At 38.2% G+C, this 21355-nt stretch overlaps 1 protein-coding gene across 1 annotated transcript in view; it reads right to left on the bottom strand.

The window, feature by feature from the left end:
* Window positions 1-21037, bottom strand: part of LOC128985840 (DNA-directed RNA polymerase III subunit RPC1) — a 40939-nt gene extending 19902 nt beyond the window's left edge. Inside the window, exons 1-15 of the mRNA XM_054405765.1 lie at window positions 20867-21037; window positions 16163-16298; window positions 15348-15497; window positions 13935-14187; window positions 12602-12842; window positions 11860-12037; window positions 10814-10951; window positions 10338-10535; window positions 9869-9993; window positions 4458-4569; window positions 3547-3744; window positions 2933-3068; window positions 1874-2123; window positions 924-1123; window positions 286-399 (exon numbers count right to left, since the gene is read on the bottom strand). Of these exons, the coding sequence (XP_054261740.1) occupies window positions 286-399; window positions 924-1123; window positions 1874-2123; window positions 2933-3068; window positions 3547-3744; window positions 4458-4569; window positions 9869-9993; window positions 10338-10535; window positions 10814-10951; window positions 11860-12037; window positions 12602-12842; window positions 13935-14187; window positions 15348-15497; window positions 16163-16298; window positions 20867-20910 (2473 nt within the window). The 5' untranslated portion in view covers window positions 20911-21037. The remainder of the gene's footprint in view (window positions 1-285; window positions 400-923; window positions 1124-1873; window positions 2124-2932; window positions 3069-3546; window positions 3745-4457; window positions 4570-9868; window positions 9994-10337; window positions 10536-10813; window positions 10952-11859; window positions 12038-12601; window positions 12843-13934; window positions 14188-15347; window positions 15498-16162; window positions 16299-20866) is intronic.
* Between the last annotated feature and the right edge of the window lie 318 nt (window positions 21038-21355).

A 21355-nucleotide genomic window follows, 5' to 3' on the forward strand; every position in this document is an offset into this window, starting at 1 on the left:
TGGAGTTATCTCCGAAACGGCCATAGTGCTCAATTTACAGGATTGCGAAGACAGTAAGTAGCCTTTATATATTTATCACACGCAATTTGCCACACTGAATAATCTTGAAATTTTTTATAAATTAGTTTCTAAGCAGGTTTGCTGTGGCGGGGGTATTTACTAACAAAATGTGTTACTTTACACAAAATTCAAAAAGATAATGTTCCAGAAAAGCTTTTCCAACCATAAGGTATTGTAACTTTAATTAGGGTATTGTATGATACTTTTACAATTTGATATACTCACAATGGCGTTCAAAGTGCGGAAGGGCTCTGTCCTCAAACCCATTGGGGGCTCTCTTGCCACTGATAGCCTGCTGGCCGACACACGCAATCATCTGGGAAATGTTGATGAATGATCCTGCACAGTAAATATTCCTTCATCTTGCGGACAAGTAATAATGTTGAATATAGTCTATTTACCTCGAGTGTGTAAAATGTGGTTTGAGTACTTACAACATTTATCAAGAAACATGAGATACTTAAATATAAGTTCAACTTTGTAATAAAGTGAAGATCTGATAAAAGTCTCAATTAGTACTTTTGGAAAAAGGTTTCTGCATTTAAGGACGGCTACCTGAGTTATTCAAATCATGATATCTAGACAGTGTAATCATTCAAAACTAAATTAATGTGATTGAATTAGAATTCAATAGTCAATACTTAAAAGTTGTATGTCACAGTCAGGTTGTGATTAACGTTTAATATCAAACAATAAAACAGAACGAGATGTTTGATTTGAGGTAGTATTTCATATAATAATAGCAAAACATTATCCATCAAAAACATCGTAGCAGCACAATTTTGAATTTTAAGTTTAAATTATTTTGCCAACAACAATATAATATTTCAGTATTACAAAACAAATTATAAAAATTAGCAAACCTTTAGAGCCACTGAGGGCCATGACGAGTGGACTGTTTGTAGGGTGGAGCTCCTTTAGACAAGCTTTACCTGCGTGGTCTCGGATCACAGAGAGCTCCTTGAGTATCACAGCTTCTAGTGTCTCCTCCGCAGAACAACCAGGCTGACACTGCAGACGTCCCTCCTTCATACGAGATATGTACTCATCACACTTGGTGTACCTGTATATAGAACAGAGAAATCTGCTTCAACTTCATTCCAATGAAATCAATTCCATTCAGACATCTCTTACCTTCTTAATTGCAAAGTACCACAAAGTATGGTGGAAGAAAAGACTACTGTTCACAGAGGAGTGCAGCGAAAACAAGCGCATACAGACCATTTGCCCAGCGGAGCCTTTATAACAGGGTGCAAAAGAACCCTGAAATTAGTCATGGCTCTGTCGTCGAGACTCGAGGAAGTTGGTCGTCGCTCCCTCATCGAGGCTTGCGTTGTCAGTTGTTGCTTGGTCCCGAAATGAGTCAGTTTTCGCTCCGCCGTTGAGACGCGCAATGGGAGAAACGCCAATGCAATAAGCTCTGGTAAGTATTCTAACTGCTACAGTATTCCAAGCAATTCAATTCAAATACCTGCAAAAGAGATCCAAGCTATCTGTGGATGGCGATGATGAATGTATTCAGCTTAAGAACTGGTTGAATCTTTTTTTTACCAGAACTGCATCGGCTCTTTGGAACATTTATTGATCTGAGTCAACTATCTCGTTTTCTAAAACCGAATACCGATTTCAGACCCCTGGAAAGATCCCAGTACATGACTGAAGTCAACACATAATATGTATCATTAACTCAAGACAATATTTTTATGAATTCTTATGGATGAAATTGAAATTATTTTATTTGTAATTTACACAGTCCTAAAAATACAAGTAACCCCACAATGGTTCCACTTTATCACAGTATCTAGGTACGAACCCCTGGTTGAGGAGTCTCTGCTTGGCTCGCAGCAAGCCTGTCCCTGGAGTGACATCTCCGATACCAATACTGAACCCTCGGTCCATCAGGTATTTGGAGGCCAGTCTCGCCAGTCGCCACATGGCTGTCGTCGCTATACTCTCCCCCCAGTCCCGCAGCAGCACGTAAAATATGTTGTTCTTGCCTCCAGACCCTAATGTTGACTTGTCCATGGCTCCTGTTAGCAGCTCGGAGTTACGAATCACCAAAACTGAAACATTTAACTATTGACTTTCTGAAGTGCAAACAACAAATAAGCAGTAAATACACTAATAGGGCTAGGTTCCAATTGCTTTGGGATCAAAAAGATTTGTTTGGGTCTAGCTACTGTAATGGCAGAGGTCAAATTGTAAAGAGGAACTGTTTGGCAATGTTGTGTGAGTAGGCTGGAAGTGTTATAAAAGAATAAATTACTTCAAGTAGACCAGTGTGAGTGCACTTGATCTGGGGTTCAGGTTGTTTTGTAGCTCTTATGTGGTGAGTTTGGAGGTCTAACTCCTGCCAGAAGAGCTGGAGCCAAGCTCTTTGGCCTCCAGAGGTTACATAAAATAGAGGTTTTTATTTTTTTTTATTTTTTATTGGGGTTTATTTTCTGTTTTTACTAAGTGATTAACACTGTTCCTGTCTACTCTACCTATTGATTTTATTATTCTTTGTATTCTTTGTATGATTTATGGGTTAGGCTAACAGTAAAGTAGTGTTATAAGAAAGTGACGATTTTAATTTCTAAGCACTACAACATTGGTATTTTTTTTTTTTTTTTTGGGAATGGCAAAATCTTGGCCTTGTTACTATTTAACATCTACCTTTGAATAGATAGTATCATTAATTGATTGCCCAATGACTGGGTCCAGAATTTATTTCGCTTGGAATCAATCCAGCGACCTTCAGATTTGATGGTGAACCCTGTAACCACTCGGCTACAAAGACAAGTTTGTGCAAGTAGTTACAGTTTGATAAGGACTGTGAAATAAATAATGTTCTCATTATCTACTAGTCATAGGTAAACTGTTGACTTACAGGAATCTCTGACGCAAAGGTCCTCGTCAGATGTGTAAGCTCGTCCTTTGGTGCGGAGATTAGCCTTGACAGGACATGACTTGTTGGGCTTCAGTATCAATCCAAACACCTGCTTGCCTGTCCACATCACTTGGGGCTGCACACACAATAACATCACTGATCACAGTACAAGAAGAATAATTATCTTCACATTTTTACTAAAAGATTGTTTGGAAAAGTGTATGTTGGGTTCCACTTAAAGGTGATTTGACCTTTAAACTTTGTTTCATATATATATATTTTATAAATGCTAAAGAGATCTAGGCTAAAGGTAAAAAATAAATTGTGTAGTTTGATAGTGATTAATCATAATGCAGATTTTGAAGCATTTGAACCATTGAATAAATTATAGAATTTGGCAGTGATGGTACAGTAAAATCTCGTTAAGCTGGACCTACTGGGAGTGCGGCTTAATGAACGTAATCAAATTCTTGTTAGCTGGAGAAAGAGCATAAAGAAATAAAAAAATTCAAATATAAGTTACAAACAACAATATCCTTTATTTCAGTGAAACACTTTTAAATTGTTTACACAAGGACAACGACTCACCGCACGTACAGTAGTGAGTGAGTTACCTTGCGAATGGCAGGAGGAGGTAGGTCTATGTTCATGTGCGTGTCAGAACCCGCCAGCAATGTGGCCGCTAGTTGACACACCTCAGCCCTGGTCAGGAAGTTGTCCCTCTGAGTCAACAAGTACGCTCCTGTGATGAAGTCCTGTGTCGCAGCAATCAGTAGTTCGCCATTGCGCGGCGTCACCAAGTTGGACTTGTTCTGCCATCAGACCAATACAATTACTTATTGTGGATATAGCCTCCGGATTGCCAAATAATATTAAAAAGGTTTAAATACCTGCTATCAAGCAATCCATTTAATTGCAGTTGCAACTAGTATCGACTCCTATGTGGAGTCATCATCAGGCGGTACAAGGACTTCTTCTTTCTTCATATGAAGAGCGTCATATTTAACACGTAAAAATAAATAAGTCGTGTGTAAGTGTTTATTTATTTTTACGTGTTAAATATGACGCTCTTCATATGAAGAAAGAAGAAGTCCTTGTACCGCCTGATGATGACTCCACATAGGAGTCGATACTAGTTGCAACTGCAATTAAATGGATTGCTTGATAGCAGGTATTTAAACCTTTTAAATTACTTACTTTGTCACAACCAACACACAACGTGTACATAGAATAGTTTCAACATGGTCTAATCCTTCAACTGGAAAAATATCTAACAAATATATAATTTTTAAGAGCAACGTGATGTTCATTGTACAACAGTGGTTGCCAAACTATGCTTTTTACCTACAAGACAGAGATAGTAACCAGCACAAACATGAATTCATAGCTCACCCTCAAATAGAATTGAATGTTGAAAATACACTCAATTGCGACTTGAAATAGAACTTGTAATCAATTATATCTTGTTGATGTGTATTTACATGGATGAATAGCATATTTAAAAAGGTATATTTTGTTTACGAACCCCCATGAGCACTAACGCCTCAGCTCGAGCCTCCTCTGTCTGTGGAAGGTGAAGATTCATTTCATCTCCGTCAAAGTCTGCATTGTACGGCGTACACACACACTCATTGAACCTGCATCAATAATTACTTTTATTACATACACAAATCATACATAATAATACAGTCAACTAAAAAATTAGTTCAAGTCTCGCCGCCCCAGTGCGAGCGAGCCCCATAACTCGGCTTGTCGGCAGCATGAGAGACTAGAACATAGGTATGAATGGCAAAAGAAAGTTTAATTTTATTCAAACCGAAAACGTTGACGTTAAACAAACAAAGACCTTGGGATCCAGTGCTTGGGTCCATCGTGTCAATATCCGTTTGTCACATTTTCAGAGATTCTCAGGCAGACGTCTAGGGTCGAGTGGATTAACAATTTGAGTACTAAACAAGTATAAAATTATTTTAGCCAGACTTTTTTGTTATGAAATTTCAATAAGACTCAATAAGACTCAATAAGAATTTATTAATGCCATTAAACTTAGTACAGTAATAGGCAACGTCAAACAGTACAACAAATAGGGTTGTATGTAGCATTTTTGAGTGTTTCAACTTAGATACTACTTTATCCACATGACATTGATGGCTTAACTTACAAGTTTAAAAAATCTTCTACAGTGTAAAAGGCATTTGTTTTTAAGAATGTCATTACATACGATTTAAAATTGTTTACAGACAGAGTTCTAATTTCTAATGGTAACTTATTGAACAATAGATACTGTTGATAATGGTAACTTTTGAAGGTTTTACTTAATCTAATATAAGGTGTAACAATATTGTGCTTAGTTCTAGTGTTGTGATGATGATTGCTGTCCTGCATGGGAAAGTTAACTAAATTGTCTTTTACATACATAAGGTTGGAAAAAATATACAGTGATGGCAAAGTTAAAATATTGAGCTGAATAAAACTAGGTTTACAAGATTCACGTTTAGTAAGACCCATAATAGTCCTGATAGCTTTTTTTTGCCAAGTGAATATTTTGTTGGAGGCAGCAGAGTTTCCCCACAAACGAATTCCATAGCTAATTTGTGAGTGGAAGAGACCAAAATATGTCATCCGAAGAACTTCTAAGCTGACACTATGCTTAAGCTTTCTTAACAGGTGGACAATACGAGACAGCTTTTTAGAAAGTTGAGAAACATGTTCTTCCCAAGTCAATTTACTATCTAGATACATACCAAGGAGTTTGACAGGTTTAGTGAGGTTATTGCACAGTTGATTTTTCAAGGAAAAGTACAGGAATTCGGTTTTATCTCCATTTAAGGTTAGATTGTTGGCTGAGTACCATGACTTTGCGGTTGACAAGGCATTGTTGAGTTGAGTTTTTACATCAAATTCAGTTTTAGCAGACACTACAAAAGTTGTGTCATCAGCATACAACACACTCAGAACTGGAATATTACAACTAAAATCGTTTACAAAAACAAGAAACAAAAAAGGCCCTAAAATGGAGCCTTGGGGAACGCCAGTCGTTACATTAAGTATTTCAGAAGCGGTATCCTTAATTACAACAATCTGTTTTCTATTACTTAAATATGAACTTAACAAGCTTAACTCTAGATTGTTGATACCATAAAAACTTAATTTACTACAGAGAACATTGTGAGAGATTGTATCAAAAGCTTTACTTAAGTCTACTAGGCAGGAGCCAACTACCAGTTTCCTTTCAAACCCCTTAAGAATATAGTCAACAACTGTTTCAACAGCCATGGCTGTGGAGCGCTTATGTCTGAAACCATACTGATGATCATACAGTAAATTATGAACTGAGAAATATTCATACAGCTGCTTAAAAATACATGATTCAATAATTTTACTGATGATGGGAACGATTGCTATTGGGCGATAGTTCTCTGGACTGCTTCTTTGACCTTTTTTAAAAATTGGAGAGATCTTTGATACTTTAAGGGAGTCAGGAAAAATGCCAGATTTTAAAATAAGGTTGATAAGAAAGGTGAGGGGATGAACAATGGAAGAACATATTTTTTTCACAATACAGTTACTAAGTCCATACACATCTTCACTTTTGGAGTTGCTCAGTTCAGACACAATAGAGGCAACTTGTTTGGCACTCACTTCCTCCCATTTGAAGACATTAGTATTACTAGGCCTAGAACCATTTCCAGCGTGCTGTTGAAAGTTTTTGATAAAGTCTGTATGCTTGGGGCTGGTAGGAGGGTAGGCGTTGGACTGTGATGCAACATTAACAAAAAAGTTGTTGAGTGTGTTGGGGGATAACGGAATGTCAGTGTTGACCTTTGAATGTCCTGATTCCTTCTTCACTATTTGCCAAGCAGCCTTGCATGTATTAGATGAATTTAAGATCATTGAATCATTAGCCGCTATCTTTGCATCTCTTATTGCATTATTATACATTTTTTTTAAGGCATTAAATCTAGTTTTATCATCATTGCTTAAGCTAACTTTCCACTTATCATATAGACATAACAAAGTTTTTTTCATTGATCTAAGTTCTGCATTATACCAATTCTTTTTTTTTTGTTGTAGGCCTAGAGTTACCCTTATGTTTTACATTAATTATAGGACAATATAAATTCAAGAAATAATTTAATACATTCAATATAAAAGAACAGGCTATATTTACATCAAGAGTTTCATAAAGAGGTGACCAATCATAGATATCTAAGTTAAATCTCAAGTTTTCAACCCTATGGTCCGCAGTCAGGCGTTTCTTCATTATTGCAGGTTTGGGGTTTAGTAGAGATCTATTTTTGTCAATGATTGAATTGTTATTGATAGATAAAAACTTTACCCAAACAGCAGCATGATCTGAGATAATGTCTTGAGCAGTGAAAGAACAGGACAAAAAATCATTGTGAATATTAGTAAAAAAAAACATTGTCAAGACAAGATGAGTTTCTGGTTGGTTGGTTGTGGGCTGGATATAGGTCAAAAGATCTCATAATATTTAAAAAATGATTAGTTTCTTGACTTAAACTTAATATATTAACATTGAAATCTCCTACTATAGCTATGTTGGCATACTTTGACTTACTTATCTTTAATAATAAACATTCTAGGCTATTTACAAAATCATTAAAATTAGAATCAGGTGTACGGTAAACATTAACAATTATAAAATTAAAATCACAAAGATTAACTGCAGAGGCCTCATGGCCTCAAAGATACTATTACAGCATAAATCAGTGATATCGACAGACTCAAAATTTATATTTACTTTAATAAACACTGCGGAACCGCCGTGAGTCAGCGGAGGAAGCCTGCAGTATTTGCCGCCAAGTACGAAGTTCTCGGGAGTGTAGAATGGGAGCTCATCATCAAATAGCCAGTGTTCGCAGATGCAGACAACGTCAGCAGGTTTATCAACAAGCATTGTTTCTATGAGTCCGAGTTTATTCCGAATTGATTGAGCATTGATGGACACAATTGTCAACAAACTGTCTGTTTGTAATTCCGAGTTATCTGCTTCGATAACTGGAGTGTCAAAGAGTTCAACTTGGCCTACACTGTGTCTTGAGCTCTTCCTAAAAAACTTTCATTATTCTTACGAAAACCTACATTGCCTGAGCGATGAGCCCTAGGAGGACGATACTTGCCAACCACAGAGCCTTCAGGCCACAGTTCAGGGTTGAGAAATTCATCACACATTTCAAATGGCACACCTATTTTAAAGGATTTGTAGTGTGCAAACCTGGAGGGTAACTGATTACACTGATAGTCACAGTCTTTAAAGTCTTTCAAGAAGTCAAAAATATTTTGCTCAGTTACAGAAGGGTCAAGACCAGATACAAACAGCCAAAAACATCTTTTAGCCGTCTTTAGGGTGTTTCCAGGACTTACCTTGTTTGTCCCACGAATAACTCTACTGATATTTGTCATCCTAGTAGGATTACTCTTAAGGACATCACTATAGGACGGGTTTGTAGTACTCACCCCCGAAGACCTATGACTGCCTACAGAAGCTGAGTTCGGTGTTTTAGTTTTACTGGTAATCTGCTTATCACTGTTTACCACTTTCGTCACATTTATCGGGGTTTTCTTTGCTAGCCTAGAACTTTTCCTGACTTGAGTCCATTTTGAGTTATTAAAAGTTTTAGTTTTTATAACTTCACCATTCAGATCAGAGTTTACAACAGAGGTTATGTTGACAGATGCAGATGACAAGTTAGAAATAGTGGAGTCACTGCCGATGAGATCTGCTTCGCCACAACATAGAGTACGACAGTCGAGTTTAGTAGGACCGGCAACGACTTTTAAATGTGAAGTCGTTCCATCAGTTAGTGAGTCTTTCGATGAAATGGACTCATTATCGACTTTAGATTCAGTAGACTTTGGATGAGGATCCGTCCACGATGTTTGCAGACGACAATTTTCATCTACTACTAGATTCTCATTTTCAAGCTCAAAATGTTCGGAGTTAACCTCAACTTTATGGGAATTCAATATTTGTTTTAAGCTACTGTTTGCCTTTATACTTTGATTAATTAAAATATTTAGCTTCTTTTCCAAGGTTTTTCCTAAGGTAGAGATTGCACTATCATTTAAGTTAGCTTCAATTATATCGTTTGAGCGGTTTTTAGTTTCGTTAATATGGCTCATTACCTTTGAATCGCACTGAGCACAAAACCAACGAATTATGTCTTGAACTTTTCGTACTTCATTTAATTTCTTCATGGGTATGTCCAAACATTTTAAATGGAACCACGATCCACAAAAACCCTCACATAACAGTGGTTTTTCACTTTCTAAACAGACAATTTTACATACCGCACAAACCAGAGCTTCATCTCCATCCGCCATTTTTCCGCCAAAAAATCATTTGTATTGAATACCAAAACAGAATACTTATTCAGTAACAAAAAAAAAAACATAAACTCCCCAGGAAGTGATGCCATCAAATTATGGGACGCAGGTCACTCATAAGCACCTAGGAAGCGTGTGCCAAGAAGGAAACTGGGGTTCCACGAGCACTTTTGAAGTTGTTTCATGCAATTCGTCCCCTACACACACATAAAAAAGGTGTGGTTGACAGAAGACAGATCGTGTTAGCTTGCAACGGATTGCACAATGGAAACTGAGGAGAATATTTCTCTACACGAACATAATATTGCTCTCCTCCGACTTAGCCTAAGCTCCTATTGCTCATACTAAGGTCTGGTTGTTAAGCGCGTCCCACGCACATGTGCTGTGAGACCGCAATGTGAAGCCAGCGGCCCACACCCCGGCCGTTTTTTAACCTCGAATTAATCTGGACAGCCATTTTACAGTAGGTTATAAATTTGTCAAACAGCCATGACATTCCAACATCCGGCCCAATGATCGATCCAACCACATATAACATAAGTATAACAAGGCGTTTGGTTGTTTTAGGTTGAATAATGAGCTAACCTGAACGTGCGATGTTCCAACACTTTTGCCCGATGACACATGATACTCAGTTTGTGCAGACTTGGTTGTCTGTTGAACAATACCACATCACCGTCCCGCAAGTGGCGTTCTACTATGTCTCCTTCCTGTAAACAGTACACTTGTTATAACAGCCTGAATTTAAAATATCAAATTTCACAAAATTGTTTAAGATATTTTTTATTTTGTTTTAGCGCCCTTGATGAGTGTGATATCTAACTATTCAGAAAAATTAAAAATATCCTTTATTTAACAGGTTTTAAAAATAGTATATTCTATTCAAATTCGGAATTATAAACCATAGAAATGTTTTCACATGACCTAGGGGTTTTGTGGGAACTTAAAGATACCCAAGAAGGAATTTTGAACTAGTTTTTAAGAAACCACCTTCAATTAACACACACTTAGAAATGTAATCAGTAAATTGTTAACATCATGTGTCACCTATTACCTTGAGTTCTTGAGCTATCTTGAACCGGTTGCCGTAACGCAGGTACTTCTTGTAGTTTGAGTCCTTCTGCTGTACAAAGTTTGCCCCGGGGTGGACGTCTGGTCCGTTGATGATTAGTTGCTTCATCAACGCCTTGTTGGCCGGGTGGACCCTCTCTGGGAATGTCAGTATCTTTGCCACATGCACCGGCACACCCACCTGTCACCAATTATTATTATGAATGAATAAAGTTATGTCTGTTTATTGCATGGAATAATTTTTTATTTAAATTGAATAAGAATCATTACTGTAATTTCTGTCTGTTTGTCTATTGGCGACACACAAGATGCCAATAGCCCATATTGTTTGTTAATGAAAGAATAGTTTTTCACAATATTGGACACACTTTCTCTCCAGTTTCGGTAAATGGTTCTATACTATCAGTGGAGTTTTAGAGTTACTTTTTGTTCATAGACCTTTATTACAAATTAACTTACCTCTTCTATCCTTAAATTAGGATCTGGAGAGATGACAGTTCTGCTGGAAAAGTCTACACGCTTGCCTGAGAGATTACCCCTGAATCGTCCCTGCTTGCCTTTCAACCTCTGCACCAGTCCTCGACTGGACTTTTTTGGCTGAAAACAAGACAAATTTTAAAACTTGAGAACATTAAATAGACTACTATCTTACTTCAGAATAAATTACTTATCACAATTTTAATTTGGAATGTAGCTACCGTACTTGTATATTGTACCAAACATAATTGAAAGGCAAATGTGGAATGTGTGTGGTATAGGCTTGTGTAGCTTTCTTGGGACATCCATTCGATTTCAGCTCTGGAATATTGGGGCGAATATGTACTTGTGACGAGCAAGGAAGAGCCCAAACGGCGAGCACTAGGGCACAGGGTCTTCCTCCACTGAGAGCTGTTAGTACATGAGGGCAAGGGGTTCGGAGTGGGACTTTGCCCAAGACATCAGCATTAGTGCTAGACATCTCTTGTATGCCATTGAATTGTTCCTCTCAACCTTATTTCTCTGTGTTATAAATAGATTTATTCAGTCACAACAAATATTTAGCACACTGATCAAAGGCAGATATCAGAGTTAAACACAGTTTAAAAGCTATTGAATTTTCTCTGGATTAGGCTATATCAGCGGCTTTGGTAAAACTTCAGACAAAAATAAACATGGTAGTTAACTTACAGAAGTATCAGTTCAATAATGTTTCCAGACGAGCTAGAAATTTAAAATTTGTATAGCTTATAGTCTTTAAGCCTTAAAATTTGTAAAGAAGTTTAGGAACGACCTTTTACTGATAAATAACTTTATTCTTAAGGGGGTGCAAGTTGATTTGGTGTTAGAGAGCGGGCTTCCATCCCCAGGGTTCAAGGTTTAAATCCCGCAAATCGCCAATAACTTTAACTATATGATAATGTGTTGATCCTGAAGTCCTATTCAGAAGGAATGTGTAAAATAGTTCCGGGTTCTAATAATTATGTGAAAGTGGGACATTAACTATGACTCTGAAGTACATAACCTACCTGCATGTTGATTGGTATCCCCGAGGTCTCACTGTTGATGTATAAAGCACAATGCAGCTGTAGAAACTCCCAATCTTCATTGATCATCTGAGCCTTGGCTCCGGACTGTCGATGTTTGGCTATCACGTCATTGATAAACACGATCTCCGACAGTTTCATTGTCAAATCATCTTCATTGCTATGTAAAATGTGTGAATAGTAAATTAATTATGTCAGTCCAAAGCAGCACAAAATATATCTAGGCTAGCAAGAGTAAAATAACAAAACCTTTTTATACAACTGTCTATACGGGCATAGCTCGAAACAACTGAAAACTATACGTACCTGGCATGCACTGTGACCTGAAAGTCAAGCTTACAACTAACACACAACTCAACTTTGTAATGCTTTAGGTTTACAAGTACTGATGGCACAGTAGACCTTAAGGTCTAGTATAGCACTGTAGATCAAGAGTTTGAATCCTGTCTTAGTTAGATCTGTTATACAATAAATTCATGAGTTCACTTGTCCACGGGAAAGCTTGGCGGGAGAGGCCCTCCTAAAATAAACAGTGGGATGGCTTAAGTGTAAGTTAACAGGATGGATGAAAAATTACTTTATTCTGCCTCCACCAAAAACTTCTTTTACAAGAATTTGGAATTTTGTGTTTACGTTTAAAAATGACTTTAAAACATGATGCCAGAATTAAAAAAATCAGCATGAAGTTACACTACTAGCATGCTTGTTAGCGATGTATACTTACGTTCCAGATTTGAGGTCAGATATGACAGAGGGCCTGATACAGATGGGTGGCACGGGTATGCGAGTGAGGATGAGATGTGCCGGGTGAGACACTGAAGGGTTCATCAGCAACAACTGGACGTCCTGCTCCGGGATGGCCTCCAGCAGTCGTAGGACCTCCTGTGGGTTCAGGATCTGTGTGAGGCCGTGTTTGCGAGCAGACTCCAGCTCAGGGTTGTACGCAACCACATCGTCATACTCAGCTGATAACAGAAAGCAACTTAATATTAGAGTAAAACCTCTCCCAACAAAAATAATGACTAACCAAAAGAGTCTTTGAAAATAAAAACAACAACATGTATATTACGACGGGTCGAATTTTTAAGAGGAAGTGTTAGGCAATGTGGTGCAAGTAGGCCATATATGATGTAAGTGCTAACTTAAAGAAGGTTATTGCTTTAAAAAGGTCGTTAGACATTGTCTATGGGGGAGTTAGAGAGTTGCTTTAGGGTGGGATGTTAGAGGTTTAACTTGATTGGAATTTTTAGTTTTTAAAATTTGTGTTTTAAATCCTATACTTATTTAATAGACACGAGGTTTGTACATATTACAAAGTGAAGAAGATGTGCACATTATATAGGACACAAAATACATGCATCTTAAACTAAAGAAGAGAAAATGAAATAAAGAAAGGTGGCACCGTGTTCAGGTATAAGGCTGTTGACTGCTAAACAACACAAACTACAACACACACTACTATAATTTACAAGAAGTAGATAGAAACAGATGCTAGTATGTCAGTGCTGTTCAAAGTAGTGGTGGTGATGTTGTAAAAAAGTTGCATGTTAGGCCTAAAAGAAATTAGATGATTTGTCGGTTGTTAAAAATGCATAATCAATCTACATGTATCTGTTATAACGTTTATTCACACGTATATAACCTTTATCTGTACTTGAGTTACATTATTGCCTTGCAATAATTAATAAAAGAAAATGTTTTAACTAAAATATTGTCATAAAAAAATGGGCTATTTTCCTTTCATTACTGTTAAGAGATTTTTCTGTATTATCATCAGAACATGAAGGTGACAAACTGCTCGCACTGTAATTGAAAGGTAAACTAAAGTATTACACACCTCCATGAGGGGACCTCTATGATGACTGAAGAAGTTCTACCTTAGAACGAAATATCAGTGATGAACTGTGCACAATTTTGACACTTTTCTCACAACAACTGAACTTTACTCTTCTCAAAATAACTTAACCTTACAACACTTTATCCAAACCAAAAACTTTAGTGAACTCATTTGTATTTTATCTTGATTGAGAGGGTATTATCTTAAACCATAATCTTACCCAACTTTGCAGCCATGATGCCTTCTGGGCGTTTGGTCCGGAACTTTTCATGGCTGATTTTGAGTAAGCCACATTTCTTGATGACTCCATTGATGTCACCACAGTGGGGACAAAGGCTAACTTTCTTGGCGCGTTCTTGTACCTGCTTGCGCAAAGCCTTGCGAGCTAAGTACGTGAGGTTTGGGTTGCGCACCTTTGCGTAGAAAGACATACGGTCCTTGTCAGTCAGCAACACATGAGCGCAGAGAGGGTTCTGTAAGCGAACACATTTGAGGTTAGTGTATGGAGACATTTAAAATATGATTCTTCCGCAAAACCCTACAAGTACTTTATGCTCTAAACTTGGTTACTTTTTGGAGGTAATTATTTTATTTTAGTGTCTTAGGCAAATGTTTATAAAAATATATAGAACAAAACTAAATAATACAGATATAAATAAGTACAGGGTGTCTACCAGTTGATCAAACTAATTTTCAGTGACTTTTGGGAGGGGAAAGATGTTAAACACACGCTCTTTGGTACCAATACGACAATACTTTTCATTAACTTGAACATGAGATAATTGGGCATACAATATTTTGTGTCATAATAATTTGAGCTGGTTGCCTGCTCCCAAAATATGTTCCCTCTCTGATTCTGCATCAAGAATTTAACACATTCGCTGCTGAAAACCTTTAAACAGGCGCTCGCCAATTGCGGCGAGGCCAGGGCGGAGCCCCGACGCGCTAACTGAATCAGCGACGCTATTGGTATTGAAATATCTCAGTAAGACGAATCACAAAAGAGCAGTGGTGATTGTTCTGCGTTACTCCGAAAGTGGACGTAGTTCACTGAAACACCCAAAGGTAGCAGCACTGCCTGGATCAATAACCAGAGTCTTTGTAATACGGCTCGAACTGAGAAAATCCCCGAAAACGGGACAAAAGCATTGCCAGACGGGATTTTACGGGAAATCTTTGTACCAACCTACACCAGAATAAAGCTCGCATTATAAGCTACAGGCTGGTAAAGATTACAACGTTCCCCCGACAATGGCTGAACCACACTGATCCGGCAAACAATGCAATGCGCGCTCCCCCACCGGTGGACCCCCCGCTCCTCAGCTGAGACGCGCGGGGTCCACCGGTGGACCCGCCGCATCGAATGTGTTAATCATTGCCTGCAGCAAGGTGCAAAACAAAAAAAGACAGGTTTGGGAAACTTTATTTAGTGGGGCATATTTTTGTCTGTGACTTTTGGGATCCTAAAACATACTTTTCAGTGACTTCTGTGACCTGTAGACACCATGAAGTAGGTTACATATTTACCGGTAATCGGAAAAACTTACAGCTTATTTTTTTTTTATGAAATAGGTACACAACCTTAAATAATCTGGTAACTATGCCTAAGGTAAAAAAGTGGAATTGAACTTACCTTACATACAGTCTGCAGGATGTTTATTACAGAGCGGAAATATCCAATATGAAACACAGGTAGTTCAAGATCAATATATCCAAAGTGTCCTACACAATCATTCAGACCTTTACTGCAAGACTGGCAGTTTGCGTCTTTCTGGTTAGTTCCCTAACAAACAAATAACAAGGTTAATGTATTGAAAAATAAAAAGAGTTATTTTTACAAATTTATACATTATTTAACAAAAAAACTTAATGGTATTAATTGAGAAGCATTTTTGAAATACTGTAGTACTTAACAGTGTTTTTCTTGGGGTTATAATAGTAGGTAGGTACAAAAACAGTCTGTAGGTAACATAAACTAATAATTCAATTCATTAGAACCTAAAAATTGCCTTCCTCATCTAACCTAATTGCAAAACACTTAATGCAGTCACAAATTCGCATAATGCCGATCAGAATCAGAGTTAGATCTTCCAGTTGTTGCTTGTCGTGTGGTTGAAAATCCTTACTTAACCCACAGTTCATTCCACTTGTAAATGTCATCCGTCCTACCTTGTTTATTCTAATGTTGTATATTTTTACGAGGATATTTTGAGTAATATTTGTCAATTTGGATTCAGGAGGTAAAAAACTATAAAGTAAGACATCAATATTGAAAATTCGTTTGGAGGCACCTATAGCAAATAAATACCAAATAATCTAACTAAATTCCAACTACGACACATCTCTTAACAATAATTTAATACAAGTAGGCCTACACTAAAATAACTTTAAGTTAGCCTATTAGAATGTATTCTCAAAACATTGTTACCGGTAGTAACATATATTTACCATCCGTCTATCCAAAACACCAAAGGGAACTGGGGTTCTTGCTGTATCTTGGGAGTATAAATTTTTGGCAACAACATGCAAATGTGCCTGTTGCTGCATTTGATGGGGTCCATCCACGCCAAAGCTGACATGGGATCTGGTTTAACAAACAAAATAACTTAACATAAAATATTATTGCTAAAACTCTTGAAATAAGTAGAAGGAAGTTATGCTGTAAGTTAGTGTTTTCCCCAGTGTTTTAATTGTATATAAACTATAAACAATCTGGAGGTAGCATAAGCTAAATAAAATTTACCTTTCTAATTCAACCTAACTTCAAACTCTTAATAGGCCAATACAGCCCTGAATTTGGATTAAGCCATCGTCTAAAAAAGGCAACCATAAAACGAGAATATGGGGATAAAATTTGTGTTTGTACCATAAGTGTCATAGGAAAAAATTCTTAAAATTTATTCATTTAGCCTAGCCAAAGAATAGAAAGTTTGTAAAAATCGTTTGAGTAACACATTAAGTTTACTAGGTGGCGTTCGCAGAGGCATCCACAAAATTGAGCGGAGCCATCAAGGGTTTATATTATATTGTTTTGGTCATACTGCAGTAATACCAGTCGTTTTTAATACATGCGTTGCGGGTCTAAAGTAGCATTTTTACTCTTTAGGAAGTAAAAATAGTTTTTATCCTCTATGGAGAAAAAGTCAGCTGTTGTCAACTCAGTTGTAAATTTCTATTGTAAACGATTACATGTATCGAAATGTGTATCGATTCGTGCTTCGTAATTATTTTAACCTACAGTCTACAGTCTCTTCCCATAGCGTTTTAGCATAGCAGATACATTTATCCATTCCCACACTCAACACGCTCACCTTTACTACATCCTTCACCACCCCCTACGTCGTGGACCTATTTCCCTCTCTTCCCATAGCATTTTAGGATTGCAGATACATTAATGTAATTGCCAAAGACAGTTCCCACACTCTACACTGCAAGCCTTACTACTTCCTTCACAATTTCCTACGTCATAGACTCTTGTTTCCTTCCCTTCTCATAGCATTTTTGGATTAAAGATACATCAATCTAACTGCCACAGACGGTTTTCACACTATGCTCATACTTTACTACTTTCTAAGCAATTTCCTACATCGTGGACCTGTTTTCATCACTTTCCATAGCAATTAAGTATTTTAGATACGTTAATCGAATTGCCACAAACATTCCCCACACTCCGCACTGCTAGCTTTTACTACTTCTTTCACCATTTTCTATGTCGTGGGGATGCTTCCATCCTTTCTGCTAGCATTTCAGCATTGCAGATACATTAATCTAACTGCTACAAACGGTTTCCAGTTCCCACACTCCACACTGCTCACCTTACTACTTCCTTCACCTCTTCTTACGTCGCGGACCTGTTTCCCTCTCTTCCCATAGAATTTTAAGATTGTAGATACCTTAATCTAATCGTCATAAACAGTTCCCACACTCCGGACAGCTTGCCTTGACTACTTCCTTCACCACTTCCTACATCGTGGACCTGTTTTCCTCCCTTCCCACAGCGTTTTATGATTGCAGATACCTTAATCTAATCGTCATAAACAGTTCCCACACTCCGGACAGCTCGCCTTGACTAATTCCTTCACCACTTCCTATGTCGCGGACCTGTTTCCCTCCCCTCCCATAGCATCATAGGATTGCAGATACCTTAATCTAATCGTCATAAGCAGTTCCAACACTCCTGACTGCTCGCTTTTACTACTTCCTTCACCACTTCCTACGCCACCGACCTGTTTCCCTCCCTTTTCATAGCATTTTGTGATTGCAGATACCTTAATCTAATCGTCATAAACAGTCCCCACACTCCGGACAGCTCGCCTTGACTACTTCCTTCATCACTTCCTACGTTGCGGACCCGTTTTCCTCCCTTCCTATAGCATTTTATGATTGCAGATACCTTAATCTAATCGTCATAAACAGTTCCCACATTCCAGACTGCTCGCATTTACTACTTCCTTCACCACTTCCTACGTCACGGACCTGTTTACCTCCCTTTCCATAGCATTTTAGGATTGCAGATACCTTGATCTAATCGTCATAAACAGTTCCCACACTCCGGACAGCTTCCCATGACTACTTCCTTCACCACTTCCTACATCGTTGACTCGTTTTCCTCCCTTCCAATAGCATTTTATGATTGCAGATACCTTAATCTAATCGTCATAAACAGTTCCCACACTCCGGACTGCTCGCCTTTACTACTTCCTTCGCCACTTCCTACGTCGCGGACCTGTTTCCCTCCCTTCCCATAGCATCATAGGATTGCAAATACCTTAATCTAATGCTCATAAACTGTTACCACACTCCGGACTGCTCGCATTTACTACTTCCTTCACCACTTCCTACGTCACGGACCTGTTTACCTCCCTTCCCATAGCATTTTATGATTGCAGATACCTTAATCTAATAGTCATAAACAGTTCCCATACTCCCGACCGCTAGCCTTTACTACTTCCTTCGCCACTTCCAACGCCACCGACCTGTTTCCTTCCCTTTCCATAGCATTTTATGATTGCAAATTTCTTAATATAATAGTCATAAAAAGTTCCCACAATCCGGACAGCTCTCGCCTTGACTACTTCCTTCATCACTTCCTACGTCGCGGACCCGTTTTCCTCCCTTCCCATAGCATTTTATGATTGCAGGTACTTTAATCTAAACGTCATAAACAGTTCCCACACTCCGGACTGCTCGCCTTTACTACTTCCTTCACCACTTCCTACGTCGCAGACCTGTTTTCCTCCCTTCCCATAGCATTTTATGATTGCAGGTACTTTAATCTAAACGTCATAAACAGTTCCCACACTCCGGACTGCTCGCCTTTACTACTTCCTTCACCACTTCCTACGTCGCAGACCTGTTTCCCTCCCTTCCCATAGCATCATAGGATTGCAAATACCTTAATATAATGGTCATAAGCAGTTCCCACACTCCGGACAGTTCGCCTTGACTACTTCCTTCATCACTTCCTACGTCGCGGACCTGTTTTCCTCCCTTCCCTTATGATTTTTGGAATGCAGATACCTAAATCTAATCGTTATAAACAGTTTCCACACTCCAGACTGCTCGCATTTACTACTTCCTTCACAACTTCCTACGTCACGGACCTGTTTACCTCCCTTCCCATAGCATTTTATGATTGCAGATACCTTAATCTAATCGTCATAAACAGTTCACATACTCCGGACCGCTAGCCTTTACTAATTCCTTCGCCACTTCCAACGCCACGGACCTGTTTCCTTCCCTTTCCATAGCATTTTATGATTGCAAATTTCTTAATATAATAGTCATAAAAAGTTCCCACACTCCGGACAGCTCTCGCCTTGACTACTTCCTTCATCACTTCCTACGTCGCGGACCCGTTTTCCTCCCTTCCCATAGCGTTTTATGATTGCAGGTACTTTAATCTAAACGTCATAAACAGTTCCCACACTCCGGACTGCTTGCCTTGACTACTTCCTTCACCACTTCCTACATCGTGGACCTGTTTTCCTCCCTTCCCACAGCGTTTTATGATTGCAGATACCTTAATCTAATCGTCATAAACAGTTCCCACACTCCGGACAGCTCGCCTTGACTACTACCTTCATCACTTCCTACGTCGCGGACCTGTTTTCCTCCCTTCCCTTATGATTTTTGGAATGCAGATACCTAAATCTAATCGTCATAAACAGTTTCCACACTCCAGACTGCTCACCTTTAGTACTTCCTTCACCACTTCCTACATCGCGGACCCCTTTTCCTCCCTTCCCATAGAATTTTAGGAATGCAGATACCTAAATCTAATCGTCATAAACAGTTTTCACACTCCAGACTGCTCACCTTTAGCATTTCCTACGTCATGGACCTCAAGCTAGTGTCGTCATTTGATTATATATGATTCATACCGTTTCTGTTCTAATATCTGTGGAATAATGCTATCAGCTATTTCTTTATCTACTGCATTCAAAAGTCAACAGCTGATCATATGTCTTTGTTTATGTGTCAAATACTGCTTCTATAAGGATTACATTGAAACTTTGAGACCCAGTGGGGCGGATTCCTGAGAGTTATTTTTAACGCTATATAGATGTTGGCACTCACCGATATGGTCTTTATCACCATCCAAAATTTGAAAACGATTGATTCAGCCGTCTAGGAGGAGTTTGCGTATTACGAAATGCATAAAAGTCGATGTATGAGAGCTTCGCTCGCTCCGCTCAATTAATACAGAGAGGCTAGGCATCCGGCAGTGACATCACCGGGTTGTGGGAGTCCGGAACACCATTACCACAACAAGACAACGTACAAACATCGGTGTTCGTGGTGTAGTGGATAGATTACTCGGCTGATGTACAAGAGATATCTAGATCGAATCCCATCGGTGGCACTAACTTTTTGTCATAGATTTTGGGTACACTTCCATATCTGTTGGCACAAGCAACCGAATGAAAATATCAATCGATATATCGTTTGGTTAGTTAGGTAAGGTTACCTAACCTAACTAACCAAACGATATATCAAATTTAACAATTGAATAATCAATATTACTCATTCGGTTGTTTGTGCCAACAGATGTGGAAGTGTACCCATTTTGTAATCAAGGAAAATATAATTTAGAGAACTAGAGCTAGGGCTAGTCCTAGTTGCTGAATAACTTAGGTATGAGTAACTTACATTTTCTTGGCTAAATCTGTTTCTCGGTACTGTTCTTTGACCATTGTGAGAGTGAGCTTTTTGCTTTTACATGAAAGAGGACATTGGTTAAACAATTACACTTTATAATAAGCTTCACTAAATCGATTGACTAAGTTAGTTTACGGTGAATGGTGTGGTGAATCTGCAAGATGTGTCGATGTGTGTTGTGTTAGGTTATGTTGTTGTTTGTTTCCAAAATTTCGTCATTCTGTTGCCATCCACTCGGAGACTCACTCAGAGGTCTTTGCTTATGCTTGACTGCAAAATAGGAAAAACTAACTCAAAGTTAATTATGTGACCATAGATTAACAATACTACCATTGACTATATAACACTATGTAGTGTTATATAGTCAATGATACTACGTTTTATCTTTGATACTACTTAGAATTGGGCTCAAATCCTCAATGTTCATTCAACCACCCAAGACAATAAAAATAAGAAATAAATTCTACAAGGCCTCGTTTT

This window comes from Macrosteles quadrilineatus, unplaced genomic scaffold, assembly GCF_028750875.1.
Source record: "Macrosteles quadrilineatus isolate MER2022 unplaced genomic scaffold, UCM_ALF_1.0 Scaffold_2__2_contigs__length_208266976, whole genome shotgun sequence".
Classification (NCBI taxonomy): Eukaryota; Metazoa; Arthropoda; class Insecta; order Hemiptera; family Cicadellidae; genus Macrosteles; species Macrosteles quadrilineatus.